Below are 17,847 nucleotides of genomic sequence, written 5' to 3' on the forward strand. Positions count from 1 at the left end.
GAACGCTGCGGAGAACCTTAAGTAATGCCTACAGTGCACCGCGTGAGGCGCACTGACGGCACTATCCCCCAATGAGAAAAGTGAAAAGTTGATCTTTACAAGGTTGGCTTGAGAACGCTGACCAAAGGGGAGTGGCAGGTGGGGGCGTTTGTCACGTAACACTATAATAATAACTGATTCCGGAAAGCAACAAAGACTGGGGTGACAAGAAACACGGTCAATATATCGGGATTCTTTTATGACGATTCTCCCGTGGAAATTCTTAGTCAAATCAAGAGCTTCAGACTAATGTAATCTGGTTGTTAGTCGACCGTTGTGGGTTATTGCTCTCTCTCTCTCTTTATGTATATATATACATTATACACACACACACACACACACACACACATATATATATATATATATATATATATATATATATATATATATATATATATATATATATATATATATATATATATATATGATATGGCAGGTTAAAAAAATCCAAGCTTTCAGAGTCCAGTCTGCTTCCATCTGAGAGAGAGAGAGAGAGAGAGAGAGAGAGAGAGAGAGAGAGAGAGAGAGAGAGAGAGAGAGAGATCCCACAAAAACTGAAGACAAAGGACTCTCTCTCTCTCTCTGAACCAAGAACACGTTCAAACAAAAAATCGCCGGTAATGTTCTTGCGGTAGAATCGTGTGGTTTCACTTTCAGGCATAAAGTTAAAAAAAAAAAAAAAAAGACCTTGGGCGCCCCAAGAAGAGCTTCACGCCTTTTAAGAGCATTTCCGGTTATTTCTGGTTCACCTCCCCGCCCCCACCCCCACCTAACCCCATCTCACGAGAAATTCCAGATTACCAAATCTTGGCCTTCACAGGAATGATAACCCTTCCGGAATTGTACTACGTACGGTTACTGTAGTCACAGTGCCGGAATGTAGTACTGTACTACAGTTAATGTAGTACAAACGTATTTTGCTTGATTTCCAGTGGTTTAATTATTGCATAACAGAAGACAGATGGTTAAAATCTATAAAAATGGACGAAATTATCCTCTCATAACAAAATAAGGGTTAAAGGAATATACCACTAGAGCTATAATTAATGTAGTGCAACGCTCTTCATCGTACAAAGCCCAGTCCATTGTCAGTTCAATTCACTTTCTCGATCAGTACTCACTCGTTCAACAGATCAAAGCCTATTCTCATAAAGCCCATTCATACTCCATCGCTTAAGCCCATTCATACTACATCGCTTAAAGCCCAATCAATCTATTGATTAAATCCAACACATCCTCACGGCACTGATTAAAGCCCAATCAGCTCATTGCTTGAATCCCACTCATACTCACGCCACTGATTAAAGCCCTATCACGTCATTGCTTATATATTGCTCATAATAACGTCACTGGTTAAAGCCCAGTCTTAATCACACCACTGGTTAAAACACACTCCTACTCATACCACTGGTTAAAGCCCAGTCATGATAACCTCCATTTCTTAAAGCCCACTCATAGGCCTACTCACTACACTGATTAAAGCCCACATATACTCATTCCATCAATTAAAGCCCACTTGTGCTCACTCCACTAATTACAGAAAGGTCCACTCATACTCACTCCACCAGTTAAAGCCCACTCATCCTCACTCCATTGATTAAAGCCCACGCATTCAACTGGTTAAAGCCCACTCTTACTTATTCAACTGATTGAGTCCCGCTCATACTTATTCAACTGGTTAAAGCCCACTCATACTCAATCACTGACTACATCCTACTCATACTCACTCCACTGGTCAAAGCCCACTCATTATCATTTTATCGTTTAAAGTCTACTCATGCTCACTTCACTGATTAAAGCCCACTCATGCTCACGCCACCAGTTAAATCCCACTCATACTAACCCCACGTCTTAAAGCCCACTCATATTCCCTCCACTGATTAAAGCCCTCTCATACTCACTTCACCAATTAAAGCTCACTCACACTTACTCCACTGATTAAGGCTCAGTCATACTCCACTGGTTAACGCCCACTCACAATCAATCACTGATTACAACCCACTCGTACTCACTCCACCAGTTAAAGCCCAATCATACTCATTTCATCGTTTAAAGCCCGCTCACACTCACTCCAGTTGGAGCAAATTCATACTTTCATACTCTCTCCACCGATTAAAGCCCATTCATACTCTCTCCACTGATTAAAGCCCATTCATACTCTCTCCACTGATTAAAGCCCATTCATGCTTACTCCACTGATTAAAACCCATTCATACTCTCTCCACCGATTAAAGCCCATTCATACTCTCTCCACTGATTAAAGCCCATTCATACTCTCTCCACTGATTAAAGCCCATTCATACTCTCTCCACTGATTAAAGCCCATTCATGCTTGCTCCACTGATTAAAGCCCACCCATACTTACTCCACCGCCCGAGTGAAGAGAAATTTGTGCCCCTTATAATCACCAAACCTCGATTTTTTTCTCGTTCGGGAAAATATTAAGTTTAACAAAATTATTAACAAACACTGGTTAAATAAACGACGAAATCAATAAATCAGTAAAACAGTTTTTAATCTTATAAATTTTCAGACAGTCCGTTTCGGTTATTCAACCTCCTCATAACCAAGGGGACGCAGGAGTAATCATACTTTTGATAACAACCGTTTTTTATCAGGATTGGCCCGTGGCCCACAAAAGCCTACAAGGCCCAAGAAGCTTAGCAAGCAAAAAAATTTGGGACACTTCCGGTGAGATGTCAAGGTTACTGACGGTTTTAAAATATTAGGCTTATTTGAATTTAAACAGAGACAGAGTTGTTGTTGATAAAACTCATACCAATGACGCTTCTCATAATTGGGCACCTTTGAGATACATTTGCTAAAATTCTCGGCACATTTTTCCAGACATGATTTTCGTAAAATACTGACGTGTAGCAAGAGGTCAAACTAGGCCGCCACCTTCCAAAGCAATTATAACGTACAATTAGTTGGCTTATACTCTCTCTAGATGGAAAAACTAATAAATGCAAATTTACTTTGAACTTAGCAGGAAAAACAGCATGACACGCAGTTAAAATTATGTATTTCCATTATATTCTATTCAAGCAGATGAACTGAAAAAGATAGGAAAGTTAAACACACACTATTCTCTTTAACTGTTTCTCTTTCAAGAAGCGTTCACTAAAAGGCATGTGATTAAATTATTCCTGATGTAAACATGAAGTTTATAAATCAGCTCTATAAAATGAGGAAAACGAATGTCTTGGAAAGGTCAGAGTTCTTGTTCTTATCACTGGTCAAGAGGTTAGTATGAGAACGATACCGAATTAAATGCAGGAGAAATATATATACATACATATATATATATATATATATATATATATATATATATATATATATATATATATATATATATATATATATATATATTTCTGACTAAACCACTAAAATGCAAAAGTACGAGTTGCTTCGTGTTGCTGATGAATAAACACACAGTTCAACAGTAATTCCCATACAGTAACCACTAAATCCCATAAAATAACCACCAAATCCCATATAGTAATTACTAAATCCCATACAGTAATCACTGCATCCCATACTATAATCACTCAATCCCATACAATAACCGCAAAATCCCATACAATAATCACCAAATCCTATACAGTAATCACTGCATCCCATAAAATAATCACTCAATCCCATACAATAACTACCAAATCCCATACAATAATCACCAAATCCCATACAGTAACACCAAAGCCCATACAATAATCACAATATTCCATACAATAATCACCAAATCCCATACAATAATCACCAAATCTCATACAGTGACCACCAAAGCCCATACAATAATTACACTATTCCATACAATAATCACCAAATCCCAAACAACAATCACCAAATCCCATACAATTACCACAAAATCCCATACAGCAACAACCAAATCCTATACAATAATCACCAAATCCCCTACAGTAACACCAAAGCCCATACAATAATCACAATATTCCATACAATAATCACCAAATCCCATACAATAATCACCAAATCTCATACAGTGACCACCAAAGCCCATACAATAATCACAATATTCCATACAATAACCACCAAATCCCATACAATAATCACCAAATCCCATACAATAATCCCCAAATCCCATACAGTAACACCAAAGCCCATACAATAATCACAATATTCCATACAATAACCACCAAATCCCATACAATAATCACCAAATCCCATACAGCAACAACCAAATCCTATAAAATAATCAATCCCATACAATAACCAAAATCATCACATACAATAATCACCAAACCCCACACAACAACGGACGCGACATCAGCACTTCAGAAAGAAGTTGCTGGGCACTTACCTCGCCAGGAGCTTCGCCAGTTCGGGCCCTGCACATTGACCTTCGTAAACACTCGCCCGGTGAGTGTGAAAGAGCGCGCGTGCGCGTGAGAGAGAGAGAGGGCGAGAGAGAATTTGAGAGAGTGCGATAGACAGAGAATACCGTGGCCGAGTGAGAGACGATGGTGACCGTTAGCGTGCGCGGGTCCTCTACGTCTGGAGAAAACGAAAATCAGCGGTGTCATGACTAATCAGGGTAATTCCCGGGGACTCCAGATTGTAGCCCCCACTTCCCCGAAAATTACAGGATTCTATACGTGAGCGTTTGCTCCCCTTCCGAAGGGGGGTTTCTGGAAATACGTAAAGGGGTGGGCATCGACGGAGGGCCGTTGTTTCGACACGGTCGGGATCCGAGTTATCCTGACGGTTAAAAAAGCAAGTTTCCTATGATCCAGTTTCCTATGATCCGGTTTCCTAGAGGTACCCAACATTACACGACAGGTGGCTGCACTCTTTTACAACGCTGCACACTGTACAACAGTGCAGTCGCCTACTGTACAGTGTACATTGTACGACAGTGCAATCACTTGTGCAATTGTGTGCAAAGTACACTGTACAACAATGCAGTCACCAGTTGTACAATGTAAAAAAAAACTGCACAACAGCGCAGTTTCCTGCAGTACAATTCTGTACGCTTTACAACACTGCACCACAGCGCACCTGTTGTACAGAGCTATACAATGCACAACAGGACATTCACCTGCCATTGTTGTATATTTCTGATCTTGCCTCAAATACAACACTAAAAAAATTCTCAATCTAGAAAAAACAGATCGACATTAGAGAATGGAACTACAGTCAGTATTGCTGTTATAAATGTGTTTTTATCAACATGCAAGATCCCACGTGCATTCATAGGCTGCAATGACCGACAAAAGATTCCAGGGGACGCCCTTGCAATAACTACCTCTTATGTACACCGTTGCAAATCAACTTGATCCTCAAATGATGTATGGAATGGAATATAGAATTTTGGTCAAGCACTGGGACCTATGAGGTTATTCAGCGCTGAAACATAAATTGGACGGCAAAAGGCTTTAAAGGTGTCAAAGGGGGAAAACCTCGCAGCTGCATCCTGAATCAATTGTTAGGAGGGTGGAAAGTAAGATGGAAGAAAGAATACGAACGGAGGTGCTGTAAAAGGAATGAAAGGGGTTGCAGCTAGGGGCCTAAGGGACGCCGCGAAGAAACTTAATTAATGCCTACAGCAGCACTACCACCGTACGGGGTCAAATGATATATAACACAGTGATTAAAGGAAGGTTTCTTTGCAAAATGCGTTTCGAACAATCTGCTTTTAAAATGACCTGATTTGTGCCACTTGGGATTTAAAGGATTATGAACGACAACAGCTCAGCCGGAACCACAGGTAATACAGGTATCCTTTCAAGAAGTTTGATAATTAAAGGAGCCATAGATATCAAGGTATACGAGTATATCATTAAGATGTTATAATGTTCATAAAATATTATAGTACAGAACTGATTATCTGAATCTGTGTTTCGCAAAGTCACTTGATTTCACAGAAAGAGGAAGTCATCATTTTAATATTGACTGCATTTAAAAAAAACGTGATAAATACATAGGAAAATATAAAGAAAAACTCAAGGTATATATCATAAGATGTTAAAATGTTCATAAAATATTCAGGTACAGAACCGATTATCTGAGTCTACGTTTCGCAAAGTCACCACATTTCACAGAGAGGAAGTCATCATTTTAACACTGACTTCATTTTAAACAATGCATGTTAAATACACAGGAAAAAACTATAAAAAAAAAACCGCAATGAGCCGATTGGCCCATTGCTCAAATGGCAACAATCAGCCAACGACCGAAACTTTTCCCTTTTTCAAGATCGTCGCATTCCGGGACGCGTGAAGCATTTCCTGGAAGGGAGCCGACGCGCCGGCGTGAATAATCTTTATTAACTGGTGGGTGAAGCCGGGCGTAATTGCCAGTGATGTTTACTTAGTTGTGTGAGATCACCAGTCTTTTCTGATTAAAAAAAACTGTACTGACACCTCTCCCAGTTTTTTTTTTTTCTGTTTACATGACAGATGAATAAATTTGTCAATGTTTTTGTAAGGAAGCAGACTTCCTCGCATTCTTTGCTGATTAAAAAAACTGGACTGGAACCTCTCCCAATTCTTTTTACGCGATAGATGAATAAATCTTATAAATGTTTTTATAGGGAAGCATACTTCCTCTCAGTCTCTCCTAATTAAAAAAAAAACTGAACTGAAGCCTCTCCCCAATAATAGTTTTCTGTAAAAGAGAACTATTTAGACGGCTATTTGTCTGTCCGTCCGCACTTTATCTGTCCACACTAAGATCTTAAAAACTACTGAGGCTAGAGGGCTGCAAATTGGTATGTTGATCATCCACCCTCCAATCATCAGACATACCAAATTGCAGCCCTCTAGCCTCAGTAGTTTTTATTTTATTTAAGGTTAAAGTTAGCCATGATCGTGCTTCTGGCAACGATATAGGACAAGCCACCACCGGGACGTGCTTAAAGTTTCATGGGCCGCGGCTCATGCAGCATGATACCGAGACCACCGAAAGATAGATCTACTTTCGGTGGCCTTGATTATACGCAGTAGCGGCTGCATAGAAAACTCGATTGCGCCGAAGAAACTTGGGCGCATTTTATACTTCTCTTTTTTTTTTTTTTTTACATAAGAGATGAACAAATCTCGTCAAGGTTCTTACAGGGAATCTATTGAATTCACTGGCAGTGCAAAACAGAGAGATCTCCCCGAACCTGTTTTCGGCAACAGGTCCTGGCCTTTCCCAACCCGTTTTTCCGCCAGGCAACTGAATTCCATTCCAGGAATTCCAGTCCAGGAATACCAGTCCAGGTAAGACGGGGGTGTTCCCCCGACCGAACCACTCTCTCCTGCCTGGCCTGTGGCCGCCACCACGTCACAACAGCGACGAGTTTTTTTTTTTTAGCCATAAACTAATTTTGTGAAAACGTGGAGTCAAGGGCCCGGGAATCGGCGTTTCGAATTCTAGGTGAAGACTGGCTGCGGTAGGTATAGGTAAGTTCGTGCTTGACGGTTATTTGTTGATGTACTTGTTTTTTATTTTGTTTGTTTGTTTGTTTGTTATTGTTTTCGCGTGTATTTTACTCCTCTCTCTATCTACCCATCTATCTCTCTCTCTCTCTCTCTCTCTCTCTCTCTCTCTCTCTCTCTCTCTCTCTCTTATCCTCTATCTTTCTTATCCATCTATCTTTCTTTCCCTCACTTGCTCGCTCTCTCTCTCTCTCTCTCTCTCTACTTATCCACCTTTCATTTCCTCACTTGCTTTCTATCTCTCTCTCTCTCTCTTTCTCTCTCTGTCTGTCTGTCTGTACTTATCCATCTATCTTTCTTTCCCTCTCTTGCTCTCTCTCTCTCTCTCTCTCTCTCTCTCTCTCTCTCTCTCTCTGTCTGTCTGTCTGTCTCTCTCTCTCTCTACTTATCCATCTTTCATTTACTTATCCTCTATCTCTCTCTCTCTCTCTCTCTCTCTCTCTCTCTCTCTCTCTCTCTCTCTCTCTCTACACACAGACTTTTAAAAACGGTCAAGTCACGTGTAGGTAATGATGATGCGTAATAAAAAAAAAAAAAGGCATATGCACTTGATTTGTACACCTGTCGAAAATAACCTATGAGGTCATTCAGCACTGAAAGGGGCATTGATGCAAAAAAGGTGTAACAGGAGGAAAACCTCAAAGCAGTTGCACTATGAAACAACTGTTAGGAAAAGGTGGAAATTATGATGGAAGAAAGAGAATATGAACGGAGGTACAGTTAAAGGAACGAAAGGGGTTGCAGCAAAGAACCTTAAGTAATACCTACAGTGCACAGCAAGAGGTGCACTGACGACACTACCCCCCTACGGGACTTTGCATAAGTATGGTTAACGTTCCTGGGATCTGGAATCATCGTTTCGACTCCCTTTTAAATTATCGCTACTTTTGACGGTCAAATTACACTAGTGCGGAAAAATACACCGTGAAAGTGGGGATATTAATGTTTTAATATTACTCAAACGGAAGTCAAACCGCCTAAATCACTCAAACAAAAGTTAAAACCGCATGAACATAATTTAAAACCAACCGGGCAAAAGTTAAACCACCACAAATAAGGAATAGGTTTAAATAATAAGATGCTAAAGAGGTAAAAATGAAAAAATAGGAAAAAACTGCTGGAATAAAGGGAAAAATGACAAAACGGAATTGACTTAACCAGGAACTGTGGTTTCCTGATATTCATAGCAGCGGATGACGCAGCAAGGATAAATAAGTCATCATGACAATTTACATATTAATAAAAAATAATCACTTCAACGCACTACTGAACTACCGAAGATAAATAAGTACAACATGCGCCGAAGAATCTTAGGCGCAATCGAGTTTTCTGTACAGCCGCTACAACGTATAATCAAGGCCACCGAAAACAGATCTATCTTTCGGTGGTCTCGGTATGCTGTATGAGCCGCAGCCCATGAAACTTTAACCACGGCACGGTGGTGGCCTGGCCTATGGCGTTGCCGGAAGCACGATTATGGCTAACTTTAACCTTTAAAAAATACAAAACTACTGAGGCTAGAGGGCTGTGATTTGGTATGTTTGACGATTGGAGGGTGAATGATCAACATACCAATTTGCAGCCCTCTAGCCTCAGTAGTTTTTAAGGTCTGAGGGCGGACAGAAAAAAGTGCGGAAAGAATGAGGTGCGGACGGACAGACAAAGCCAGCACAATAGTTTTCCTTTACAGAAAACTAAATCCGAGAATACAGCCAAATCATTCTTTCCGTTTCTTCATCATAACTGTTTTCATTATTGTTTTCATACATGTTATATAGGTTATTATAAGTGGAGAAGGACGCATGCGCAGGACATGTGCGAAGATAAACAGCAGATATGAAACTAAATGTTGGGAAAAAACAGGATCCCAATCTTTAAAGAGTTTTGTCACTTGCTACTATTACTGCTACTACTGTGAGAGAGAGAGAGAGAGAGAGAGAGAGAGAGAGAGAGAGAGAGAGAGAGAGAGAGATACTGACCTCTAAGAGAAATAGCACTAACTTCTGAAGGTCAACCAACGATATTACTCTTTGATTTAACTCATTCCACTGAACACACACATACACTTTGATTCCACCTGAAAAAAAAACTACTAAAATAAAAATGAATAAAATCCATACACCCAACTTGAACGGAAGCAAACTCCTTCAAATGACGAAGCCCTCGTGTACGACAATAAACAAATCTCACAGCTGCGAGGCGGATACTCACGGAAATAGAGGCGCGAGCCATTGCGTTCAGGAAGAAGAGGAGGAAGAAGAAGAAATGGCGGTAGCACCTTCGTACAAGAACGGAAAGCCTCCTCCACCAGTGACTGGCACTTACTGGCACCCGGCGTCACCGAACGCCTTGTTTTATATACTCACCAGTTCCTTCCCACAGTATCATCGCACGTTCCGGGGCTGCGGAGTGTCCTTGGGACCTACAAGGGGAGGGTCCCAGAGTGTTTTTACCCAATGCCTTCTTGAGAGAAGAAGAATCTTTCCTCGGCGCCAAAGTTAACGAAAGTGAAAACTGAGAGACCAGGAATCTTGGGATGTCTGTCAGAGTCTGAATTCTGATATTTTTCCAGATGAGGATGAATTACTGTGACATTCCTATATTCAAAGATCGTCCAGCTAAACATAGCTCTTACGTATCTACATTCTCAGCCTGACACAACAGGGGATGATGCAAGGTATTGTTGTGTTTGTGCGGAATGGAATGGAATATGAGTTTTAGGCATAATGCCAAGCACTGGGACCCACAGGGTCATTGAGCGCTATGGTGAGAATTAACGAACAATGTAAATGATGTAAATAATGAGTTTAAAACAGATATTCAACAGATCAACGTTTAAAAAGGTAAAATCGAGGATTCAATTACGACTGGAATTAAAACTGCCACAAATAAGATAGAAAAAGACATACCAACGGAAAATGATAAGATATTTTCATCAAAAGCAGATGCCTTGAAACAATTTCATAAACTGTGCCAAATTCAATGTTGTCCCCCCAGTGCCACAGTGCCAGCACTGGCACTGACGGTTCCGCTAAAGGAACACAGCAAAAATTAAGAGTAATAAAGAGGCAAAGATTAATTTGAACAATAACGAACAATACTGTCTTTCAAGGACCCTTTCACCTCTAGAACCTGAAGATGGGCAGTTGTCCGAAACGTTGTTAGCAGAAGCCTGTAAAGAAAGGAGGGCACAGAATTTAGGCCACAGGCCAAGCACTGGGACCTATGAGGTCACTCAGCGCTGAAACGGAAAGTGACAGTAAAAGGTTTGAAAGGAGGGAAACCTCGCGGTTGCACTATGAATCAATTGTTAGGAGAGGGTGGAAGTAAGATAGAAGGAAGAGAATATGAAAGGAGGTACAGTAAAAGGAACGAAAGGGGTTGCAGCTAGGGACCTAAGGAACGCACGCTGCACAGAACCCTAAGTAATGCCTACAGCGCACCGCATGAGGCGCACTGACGGCACTACGCCCCTACAGGGAACACAGAGGAGAGAAGAAAATGTTACGGTTTGTGTTGACGCCACAGTTCCTCACCCGATTAAGGTTTTCCTTCATCTGAGCTAAGTTATGTATACCTTAGTTTAACCAGACCACTGAGCTGATTAACAGCTCTCCTAGGGCTGGCCCGAAGGATTAGATTTATTTTACGTGGCTAGGAACCAATTGGTTGCCTAGCAACGGGACCTACAGCTTATTGTGGAATCCGAACCACATTATAGCGAGAAATGAACTTCTATCACCAGAAATGAATTCCTCTTATTCTTCATTGGCCGGCCGGAGACTCGACCTCGGGTCTGGCCGAGTGCTAGCCGAGAACTCTACCGATTCGTCCAACGAGGAACTACTGGACACGTTATTTCTCTGCCTTTTTCACTGTTATGAGTTTATCCAACGCTGCCCCCTAACCGCAAAACCAGCGGCCGTCCCCCCACTTTCTATTTAAAAGCATAAATGAGCTAATGAATACATAGAACACGTAATAGCCTTTGAAAGGGTTATGGGGAGAGAGCATACGCGTTGGGGGGGAATAAGAAATAAGAGGGTGAAGACTGACTCAGACTGAGTGCATAGGAAATGGTTGGAAACACTGTGCACTGCACCGAAGACTCTGGAGAGGCGAGTTTGATAGCACAGGCTGCGTGCAAACCATGAGCAGCAATGCTCTATGGAGCCATTGTTTGCATGTATGTATGCAATATATATATGTATATATACGTGTGTATATGTGTATATATATGTATATATATACATATACATTTATACATATATATATACATATACATATACATGAAAATATAAAACGCGTGAGTTTCAGCGGACTTTTCAATTTTGTCTATTCCTCCTTTATTCGACACTTTCTTCCGTTCTCCCTCTCTTCCTCTGACGTGATGGTAACACCTCGCGATCCTCACCTCATTTCAAAAACAGATTACGCAATGTTCCTCATCCTGACGGCGCATGCGCGGCCATCAGAGCTAGGCGGACCTCTTGTTCCTTGAGTAACCGGGGCGCCAGGAAGGAGGAAGGGACACAGAATTTAGGCCAAAGGCCAAGCGCTGGGACCTACGGGGTCAATCAGCGCTGAAAGGGACGTTGACCGCTAGAAGGTCTGAAAGGTGTAACAGGAGGAAAACCTCAAAGCAGTTGCACTACGAAGCAATTGTTAAGAGAGGGTGGAACGTCAGACGGAAGAAAGAGAATACGAACGGAGGTACAGTAAAAGGAATGTCAGAGGTTGCAGCTAGGGGCCGAAAAAGGACGCTGCAAAGAACCTTAAGTAATGCCTGCAGTGCACCACGTGAGGCGCATTGGCGGCACCACTCCCCCTACGGGAACCCGGGGTACCACGGGAGTTTCGGCTAGCGGAAATCAAAAAAAAAAAAAAAAAAAATGGCGTCTGGGTGTGGACAAACTTCCTTGACCTTTTCGGACATCAGGATCATTGTGGGGGGAATTCAGAACCGGGGAAGTCCCGGCAGATGGACTCAAATCTTTCCTGGACTTTTATCGCGGCAGTTACCTGGGCCAGTTACCTGGTCGAGCTTTTTACTATGGCACAGATATTCGAACACTGACTCTATATATATATATATATATATATATATATATATATATATATATATATATATATATATATATATATATATATTGTTATATATATATTATCAATTTATAATTTTTTACAAGATTACACGTAACCTGCCACTTGAAGCCAAAAGTTAACCTCAAAGACAGACGTTTTAAAATCAGTTAAGGGTTATTAATTATTTGAGATAACAAAAGTTCTTCCAAACAATTCTAGGCAGAAGAAAGCATCGAGACTTAAACTGACTTACCCTAAACTTAATTTTCAACATATAATTAGGGCTTAATTCCGAACACATATACCAAGTCAAAGGAAATTTGACAGAAAACAGTGATAGTTCGCCCTAAGTCATTGATTTTTAGAATAATAGACAGGGGGAAGAGGTCCAACCGTTATCTCTCCGAAAGCTTGGTATTGGACCGGGGTCAAAACAGGCCTATCAGTCATGCCTTAGTTTCGGCAAAATTGATCCCGTTCTCCAACGGACGTTAATTCTGAAGTTTACAGGCTGATATTTTGCATCATGACAAGTTCCCGAAAATATATGTTTAAAATCATCACCCAAATTTGTAATAATTCCTTAGGAACCAGTAAATTCCAAACTGTGGTAATTTCCAAAGCATTAGCTCCCTCTCAGATATGGTAAATTCTGGCAGCATTGGTTATTCATCAAATAAAAATTCTGGTATCATTAGTTTAGTAAAATCAGTAAATGCTGTCAGTATCAGTTTGCAATAATCTATTCATAACCAAAAGTTATGATTTCCCCATAAATACTAGCAATATGCTAGCACTTATATCTTCAAAGGTCAAAATGCTACATTAATTCACCCAGATCTATACGAATGCTGACTGTGCTAATTCAGTTAAGTTGAGAATTTGACAAAACGAGCTCGCTCAGTTATGAAATAAGTCAACATTAACTCACTCAAAGTTACGTCAAAGTTATAAAATCTGCCAACAGTATATTCACAGATATCGAATCTGCCAACATTAGCACATTCCAATTCATGATAGCTGTCGACATTAGCTCAAAGTCATGAAATCTGTCAACATTAGCACACTCAAAGTCATGAAGTCTGTCAACATCAGTTCAGTTAGTCATGAAGTCTGTCAACATTAGCTCACTCAAAGTCATGAAGTCTGTCAACATCAGCTCAGTTAGTCATGAAGTCTGTCAACATTAGCTCACTCAAAGCCATGAGGTCTGTCAACATCAGCTCAGTTAGTCATGAAGTCTGTCAACATTAGCTCACTCAAAGTCATGAGGTCTGTCAACATTAGCTCACTCAAAGTCATGAAGCCTGTCAACATTAGCTCACTCAAAGTCATGAAGTCTGTCAACATTAGCTCACTCAAAGTCATGAAATCTCTCAACATTAGCTCACTCAAAGTCATGAAGTCTGTCAACATTAGCTCACTCAGTCATGAAGTCTGTCATTAATAGCTCACTCAAAGTCATGTAATCTGTCAACATTAGCTCACTCAAAGTCATGAAGTCTATCAGCATTAGCTCACTCAAAGTCATGAAGTCTGTCATTATTAGCTCACTCAGAGTCATGTAATCTGTCAACATTAGCTCACACAAAGTTATGAAATCTGTCAACAATAGCTCACTCAAGTTTTTGAAATCTGTCAAAACAGTTTACTCAGTCATGAAGTCTGTCAACAATAGCTCACTCAAAGTCATGAAGTCTGTCAACATTAGCTCACTCAAAGTCATGTAATCTGTCAACATTAGCTCACTCAAAGTCATGAAGTCTGTCAACATTAGCTCACTCGAAGTCATGAAATTTGTCAACATTAGCTCACTCAAAGTCATGAAGTCTGTCAACATTAGCTCAGTTAGTCATGAAGTCTGTCAACATTAGCTCACTCAAAGTCATGAAATCTGTCAACAATAGCTCACTCAAGTTTTTGAAATCTGTCAAAACAGTTTACTCAAAGTCATGAAGTCTGTCAACATTAGCTCACTCAAAGTCATGAAGTCTGTCAACATTAACTCACCCAAATTTTGGAAAACAGTCAAAACAGTTTACTCAAAGTCATGAAGTCTATCAACATTAGCTCACTCAAAGTCATGAAATCTGTCGACAATTGCTCACTCAAAGTCATGAAATCTGTCAACATCAGCTCACTCAGAGTCATGATATCTGTCAACATTAGCTTACTCAAAGTCCTGAAGTCTGTCAACATTAGCACACTCAAATTTATGAAATCTGTCAACATCAGTTTACACGAAACTTTGAAATCTGACAGCATTATTTCATAAGCCATCCTTAATGAAAACAAATCTCTTCAATTTATTCCACCTTCAGGTCTGGAATCAAGACAGTATTAATTATCCCAAAGTAATGAACAACCAAGTCCACTGAAATCTTGTAAAGCCCGACAGATTTCGCCTACCCAAACTTACGGATAATAATGGAATGGAATGGGATATAGAATTTAGGCCAAAGGCCAAGCATTGGGACCTATGAGGTCAACAGCGCTGAAAGGGAAATTGAGGGTACAAAGGTTTGAAAGGTGTAACAGGAGGAAAACCTCAAAGCAGTTGCACTATGAAACAAGTGTTAGGAGAGGGTGGATACCAAGATGGAAGAGAATTTGAATGGAGTACAGTAAAAGGAATGAAAGGGGTTGCAGCTCTAGGGGGCCGAAGGGACGCTGCGTAGAGCCTTAAGTAACGCCTACTGTGCACCGTGTGAGGTGCACTGACGACGCTAACCCCGTACGGGAACACCTGCAGTGAACATACATCCAGAATTGAAACATCTTAAAGAGGTAACTTTCCTGTAGACCGTCGTGAGGCAAATCGACAGACCGAGACGTGACTGGCATCTAGAGGAGGTTGGAAACCTGACATAACATCCCTAATTTTTCGTCAATAATGCTATTCTACCGCCAGACACCGGTTACGAGATCAGTTGCGTCATCAGGCGTCCCATTCAGTTGCAGAGGTTGCATCTATCACCAAGAGAGAGCCACAGTTGCTGTGGCATTACCTCAAGCATGTCCAAGAATAACTAACGCTTAATTATCATCATCATTAGTGAAGTTGATGAAACCCATTCACATGGAATAAGCACAACAATGGGCCCACTGACTTGAAATTCAACCAACCACCGCAGACCCCACGCGGCAACAGTCACTGATCAACAAACTTTGATTCTATACACACACGAATATATAACTTTGTGCCTATACATATACATACATACATACATACATACATATATATATATATATATATATATATATATATATATATATATATATATATATATATATATATATATACATATATTCAAGTCTTGGGGCTACTCTGGCTTGTATTCTACGCGTCACCTCCGAGGCGCTAGTATTGAACATGGCGGAAGCTCAACAGGACGCCGTGTTTAGTACTAGCCCCTCAGGGATCAAAGTTAACGTTTATTAAAATAATTTTACACCACACAATATAGAGATGGGTGTATATAATACTGTGATCCCCGAGGGGCTAGTACTAAACACGACACCCCATTGAGCTTCCGCCATGTTTAGTACTTTCCTAAAGAAGAAGAAGAAGTCATCTGAAAAGAACACAACATATCTGAAATAAAAAGGGAGAATTTCGGGACTATATTTTTTTGATATCACTATAATTATCCTCCGACATTTCACGAACCAGTCGCCTGAAGTTGATATATATCCGAGAATACTTCTAGCCTTCAAAAAGCTGAAACGAATAATCTTACTCATCCTGTATTTTGCAGTCTCTCTCTCTCTCTCTCTCTCTCTCTCTCTCTCTCATCAAATTTTAGGAGGACTTTATTAAGTTAACGCACTGTCCGTCACGTTTTCAATAACTTCATCTATTCACTTACTCTGCTTCCCTTACAGTTTCTGAACTTTGTAACTCCTTTCTTCGTCACCTTTCTGCCCCATAATTTTGTTTATAACAGTTCATCAAAATGACGTGTTGCGTCAATTTCCTTTCTTCTATTGTTTTTCAAGTTCCTCCTCGGTGGGGAGGGGGACCACTACCCATTCCCCGTATCACCCCCTCCCCGATGGGCTGGCCCTTATTTCCCTACGTAACGAAGCTCCTCATTGGCGGGTTGGTATCGTTCTCGGCTAGCACTCTGCTGGGCCCGCGTTCGATTCTCCGACCGGCCAATGAAAAGTATACCTTAGTTTTACCAGACCACTGAGCTGATTAACAGCTCTCCTAGGGCTGGCCCGAAGGATTAGACTTATTTTACGTGGCTAAGAACCAATTGGTTATTTAGCAACGGGACCTACAGCTTATTGTGGAATCCGAACCACCTTATAGCGAGAAATTAATTTCTATCACCAGAAATAAATTCCTCTAACTCTTCATCAGCTGGCTGGAGACTCGAACCCGGGTCTAGCGAGTGCTAGTCCACAGCTCTACCGACTCGCCCAACGAAGAGCTTCCGGCCAATGAAGAATTAGAGAAATTTACTTCTGGTGATAGAAATTCATTTCTCGTTATAATGTGGTTCGGATTCCACAATAAGCTGTAGGTCCCGTTGCTAGGTAACCAGTTGGTTCTTAGCCACGTCATATAAATCTAAACCTTCGGGCCAGCCCTAGGAGAGCTGTTAATCAGCACGGTGGTCTGGTTAAACTAAACTATATATACTTAACTTCTTCCTTACATAACGAAAACATAAAATGAATAAAAAGATATAGAGCTAGTGGGTCTGCCCTGTTCAATTTCGTTCTACCTTAATCTACTTTCCTTTTTACCGTCTCCCCTTTGTTGGCTAGGTGGCCTTCTCTCTCTCTCTCTCTCTCTCTCTCTCTCTCTCTCTCTCTCTCTCTCGCGCGCGCGCGCGATCCCCTAGAACATAAACTCCGGATTGTACTGTCGCTGACTTTTGCTTTGACTGTCATCACTATTTAGCCTGTTTTTGAAAAATGAAGTCCTATGAGTATTAAAAAAAAAAAATTCTAAAAGTAATTTTAATCGTAAAGAGAAAAAAGGTTCAGGGGTAATCGTCAACAATTTGTTGTTCTAAATCTACAACTATTTGTTGTTGTTCTAAATCTACAACAACAACTAAGGAAAAGAAATTGTCTATGATTACTTCTGCAACTTTTAAAAACATCCTAAATAATAATGAGAGTACAAGCAAAAGTCAGCGATAGTACATTCCGGAATTTAAGTTCTAGGAGAGAGAGAGAGAGAGAGAGAGAGAGAGAGAGAGAGAGAGAGAGAGAGAGAGAGAGAGAGAGAGAGAGAGAGAGAAAGAGATTCCCTGGAGAGAAA

The 17,847-nt window shown here is 40.7% G+C and overlaps 1 protein-coding gene across 2 annotated transcripts in view; it reads right to left on the minus strand.

Moving 5' to 3' along the window:
- LOC136847297 (solute carrier family 22 member 20-like) overlaps positions 1 to 17,847 on the minus strand; it is a 105,243-nt gene that overhangs the window by 23,233 nt on the left and 64,163 nt on the right. The window contains exon 1 of one of the 2 annotated variants that reach the window (XM_067118840.1): positions 4,361 to 4,530. The exons of the other annotated variant lie outside the window; for it this stretch is intronic. Within the exon in view, the coding sequence (XP_066974941.1) occupies positions 4,361 to 4,396 (36 nt within the window). The 5' untranslated portion in view covers positions 4,397 to 4,530. Of the gene's footprint in view, positions 1 to 4,360; positions 4,531 to 17,847 lie in introns of those variants that run through there. 2 annotated transcript variants of the gene reach the window in all.

Source organism: Macrobrachium rosenbergii, chromosome 16 (assembly GCF_040412425.1).
Source record: "Macrobrachium rosenbergii isolate ZJJX-2024 chromosome 16, ASM4041242v1, whole genome shotgun sequence".
Classification (NCBI taxonomy): domain Eukaryota; kingdom Metazoa; phylum Arthropoda; class Malacostraca; order Decapoda; family Palaemonidae; genus Macrobrachium; species Macrobrachium rosenbergii.